A 5,000-nucleotide genomic window follows, 5' to 3' on the forward strand; every position below is an offset into this window, starting at 1 on the left:
ACACACACACACACACACACACACACACACACACACAGACAGAGATAGACACAGGCACACACACACAAACACGCAGGTTAATATGTCTCCAGCTTTGATTGGTTAAAGGAATAGTTCAGCATTTTTCATTGAGGCAACAAGCTAAACATTTTTTTTTTTTAAATCTTCGTACCCTGTGCGTCCAGAGCCAGGTTCTTAGCTCCGCTCGGCCCCTCAAACACCTCACAGTCCTGGATCTGATCAACCAGCAACTTCAGGAAGAGTCTCCTCCCCGTGTCACTGTCCTGGGGCACGCCGCTAAACCTGCACACAGAGCAATGAGGAGGGAGAGAAAGGGATATGTTCAAAACCAGTTTGATACCATGGCAAAGAAAGACAGACAGACAGACAGACAGACAGACAGACAGACAGACAGACAGACAGACAGACAGACAGACAGACAGACAGACAGATCAACTCCTTTAAACCTGAACACAAAATCATGACAAGAAAGAGAAATGAAATACATAATTATGAAGGAAGCATTTCGCACACAGCTTCATCAGGCTTTTTTCTTTGTTTTTTTTTAACCTTTATTAATACATGTTAATCCCACACGAGGCAAGGTGGGTGAAGTGTCTTGCCCAAGGACACAACAACCATGACACAAGTGGCAGGGCGGGGATCGAACCGCCAACCCTTCGATCATTAGGCGACCCCCTCTACCGCCTGAGACACAGTCGCCCCATAATTAGCCGGCTCATAATTAGTTTAACTTATCTCCCATCCTTCTTCATCCGTTCTTGTTAAATTGCAATGGATGATATATTCTTCAAGATGGCAGCCATGACCGGTATGAAAATTCCGGTAACTATTTCGCATAACTTTAGGCATGTTTTGGCAAAAAAAAAAATCCCTAAAACATTCAGTTAATTCCAAACTGGTCACTCGGGGCGACTGTGTCTCAGGTGGTAGAGCGGGTCGGCTGATGATCAAAGGGTTGGAGGTTCGATCCCCGCCCTGCCACCATGTGCCATGGTTGTTGTGTCCTTGGGCAAGACACTTCACCCAACTTGCCTCGTGTGAATGTCGATAGTTAGCCTGCTGCTATCGGTGTATGAATGTGTGTGTGAATGGTAACGTGGGGATGGGAACAGGTCTCCCTTGTAAAAGAGTCTTCGGTCTCAATGGGATTTACCTGTAGAAATAAAGGTTAAAAAATAAAATAAAAAATAAAATAAACTGTTTCCTGGTCTGAAAAACGTTTTTCAAATATCAGAACTTATCCAGGAATTTCATTACCATGGAAACCCTAAAAGTAAGACACTTTCTTTCTACCTTTGTTTGTGTGTGAAAAGTTGTCAGTCAATAAAGTTTGATTTTATATTGTAGCTTCAGAATAACAGTATAGTTAGTGGTGCACACACACACACACACACACACACACACACACACACACAGAGACACTCACTCACACACACACACACACACACACACACACACACACACACACACACACACACACACACACACACACACACACACACACACACACACACACACACACACACACACACACACACACACACACACACACACACACACACACACACACACACACACACACACACACACACACACACACACACACACACACACGCACGCACACATCCACACACACACACACACTCACTCGCTCACTCACTGACACACACACACACACACACACACCCACACACACACACACACTGAGACACTCACACACACACACTTACACACACACACACACACATACACACTCACACACACACACACACACACACACACTCTCAGACACTCACACACACACACAGACAGACACACACACTCACACACACACACAACACACACACACACACACACACACACACACACACACACACAGACCTGACAGAGAGAGTGTGTGTGGGGTCCCAGTCTGCCCTCCTGACTAGCTCCAGAGCTGCGGTTAGCGCGCGGTCTGCGTCCACGTTTAGCTGCACTGTGAGCGGACTGACGGCCGGACACAGAGCCTGCAAGACCTGCTCTGGGGAACCACAACCCACCGGGAGGGAGAGTCTGAGAGAGAGAGAGGGGGGGAAGGGAGGAGGGAGAGGGAGAGGGAGGGGGGAGAGAGAGAGGGAGAGGGAGAGAGGGGAGGGAGAGGGAGAAGGGAGGGAGGGAGAGGAGAGAGAGAGAGAGGGAGAGGGAGAGGGAGAGGGAGAGGGAGAGGGAGAGGGAGAGGGAGAGAGAGAGGGGGGGGAAGAGGGAGGGGAGGGAGGGAGGGAGAGAGAGGGGAGGGGAGGGAGGGGGGAGAGAGGGAGGGAGAGAGAGAGAGAGGGAGAGAGATGGGAGGGAGGGAGAGAGGGAGGGAGGAGAGAGAGATGAGAGGGAGAGAGGGAGGGGGGAGACGAGAGAGGGAGAGAGAGGGAGGGAGGGGGGAGAGAGGGGGGAGAGAGAGAGAGGGAGAGAGAGAGAGATGGGGAGGAGGGAAGGAGGGGGGAGGGAGGGAGAGAAAGAGAGAGGGGGAGGGAGGGGGGGAGAGAGAGAGGGAGGGAGAGAGAGAGAGAGATGGGGAGGGAGGGAAGGAGGGCGGGAGAGAGGGAGAGAGGGAGGGAGGGAGGGCGGGGGAGATAGAGAGAGGGAGAGAGAGAGAGAGCAGGGAGGGAGGGAGAGTGAGGGGGGGTTGTGTGTGTGTGTGAGTGTGTGTGAGAGAGAGAGGGTGGGGGAGAGAGGGAGGGAGGGAGGGAGGGAGGAAGGAAGGGAGGGAGATAGAGAGAGGGACAGAGAGAAGGAGAGGGAGGGAGGAGGGAGGGCGGGAGAGATAGAGGTAGAGAAAGAGGGAGAGAGAGAGAGATTTAGGTTTTTTAGTAAGCCTGGGTATTGTTATAACATTTTCCGATATCAATACAAATACAGATACCAGTTCCTGAACACTACTTTTATTGATAGCAATTATATTTAAATTGTACTAACAAAATGATATTACACATTACAGTAAAAAATTATTACAAAATATTCTGGAGAACGCTTGTTGTCAAAATCATTATTTGTCTAAATCAGTGAATATCTCCTCAGAATCCGCTACCTGTCTGTACAATGTTTGCGTCGAAAATAAATCCTGTGGTATACAGCCTAGGCTCTGTAAACAGGAATGTTGCTAGCTATGGTGTGCCCCTCTTCTTACAATACATACCAGTTTACAGAGCCTAGGCTGTGTAACAACATTTTTTTCTTTGGTACAGGTAAGCTGATCATGAGGAGATATTCACTGATTTTGCGACCAAGCATTCTCTATTGTGAACCAGGCCTTACAGGTTACTGAGGAAAGGTGCGTTAGGTTTCGTACCTTTTGCAGTTGATGGAGGAGCGGATGGGCGAGAGGTGTCGTTTGGACAGAAGACTTTTCCTCTGACTCGCCTGAGGAGACTTCACCAGGGAGGCTAGGGGGACAAAGCATAGTGGTGTTGAGAGGATTAATATGTGTTCAAACTCACATACTATGTCTTAATCAATAGCTACATTGTAATTAATCTTTTCTCAAGTTCCCACACTCCAGAGGGAAAATAAATAATTAAAAAACAAAATTGTGAAATATTTGTAAAACAGATTGTCGAAAAAGAAAATCAGTTGTAAAAAAAAAAAAAAAAAATGCCAAAAAGCTGAAATTTGACGATATTTGTAAAGAAAAAATAAAATAATAAATAGATTCAATAACATTTTGTAAAAGAGATTCTTGTAAAAAATGAAAAAAATTAATCAGTTCTTAAAAAAATTAATTAAAAAAATTTGTAAAAAAAAATATAGAAATAAAAAAGTTATTTAAAAAATAAAATTGTTGTCAATAATTGCTTTTGTAAAAAAAAAAACAAAAAAAAAACGTGTGCATTTATTTTCAAAATATTGTTAAAAATTTGAATATTTGAGCACCAACCCCCCCAGAGCAGTAAACCTAGGTCGTAGGGGAAACACTTTGAGCCTTTAAACACACTTTAAAACATTAAATGATTAAATGTTGATCCAGACCTCTCCCATCAGTAGCCTGAGTGCAGCCACCACATGCCCAGTCCACAGTGTCCAGCTTCAGGCCGGCACATCTCCTGTGAGTGCCCCCTGCTCCACAAAGCCTACAGCGGATCACCTCAAACCAGCTGAGGGAAATACACAACAACCATGGCCACAATTTATCATTTTAATTTTTTCAAGATTATTTTTTGGCATTTTCAAGCTTTATTAGACAGTACAGAGTTGAAATGGAGAGACAGAGAGAGAGAGAGAGAGAGAGAGAGAGAGAGAGAGAGAGAGAGAGGGGATGACCTGCAGTAAAGGTCCACGGGTCGGATTTGAACCCGTGACCACTGCAATGAAGGCCGGAGCCAATATGGTACGCACTCTATCCACTACACCACCGGAGCGCCCTGATATTTTATAGTTTAATTATTTTATGTAACTTATAAGGTGCACTGTGTAACTTTGTGTGTGTCAGAGAAGTGAAACATTTTCTAAGGTACATTCTCATAACTGGATAAACAAACTTTCCTCACAGGAAAATGTAGATCCCTGGAACAACAGCCATATGTTTTGAGTAGAATGAACATTTTGGTTTTAAAATATAAACTACTGACAACATTTCTACCAAATTGCAATACATTTTTTTGTCATTAAAGAGCATTTCCAATAAGTTATGGAGATGAAGATTGAAGAAAAATCCAGACTGGTATTTTAATTTTTTCCGGAGCTGTAGATAGGAGAATAAAATAAATACCCAATCTTGGCAGAGTGTGTGCGTCCGTTGTTGCAGAGGCAGGAAACAGCGTCACAGTGTTTATAAACCTCAAGCAGCTCTGAGTACGCATTAGCCTCCAATTCCCAAGATGCATCTCTGCAGGAAGAGAAAGAAAAAACAGCCAATCAGAATACAGGCTTGTGTTAAAGGTGTAGTCAGTGATTCTGGAGAACGCCTGTTGTCAAAATCAGTGAATATCTCCTCATGATCCGCTACC

General features: G+C 45.0%; 1 protein-coding gene across 1 annotated transcript in view; it reads right to left on the reverse strand.

Moving 5' to 3' along the window:
• g2e3 (G2/M-phase specific E3 ubiquitin protein ligase) overlaps positions 1–5,000 on the reverse strand; it is a gene marked incomplete at both ends in the record, with an annotated part of 18,029 nt that overhangs the window by 6,469 nt on the left and 6,560 nt on the right. Inside the window, 5 exons of the mRNA XM_080054551.1 lie at positions 173–303; positions 1,906–2,076; positions 3,347–3,440; positions 4,024–4,148; positions 4,763–4,879. Coding sequence (XP_079910677.1) covers positions 173–303; positions 1,906–2,076; positions 3,347–3,440; positions 4,024–4,148; positions 4,763–4,879 — 638 coding nt within the window. The remainder of the gene's footprint in view (positions 1–172; positions 304–1,905; positions 2,077–3,346; positions 3,441–4,023; positions 4,149–4,762; positions 4,880–5,000) is intronic.

The sequence above is a fragment of the Ammodytes marinus genome, assembly GCF_949987685.1.
Source record: "Ammodytes marinus genome assembly, contig: scaffold_63, whole genome shotgun sequence".
Lineage (NCBI taxonomy): Eukaryota > Metazoa > Chordata > Actinopteri > Uranoscopiformes > Ammodytidae > Ammodytes > Ammodytes marinus.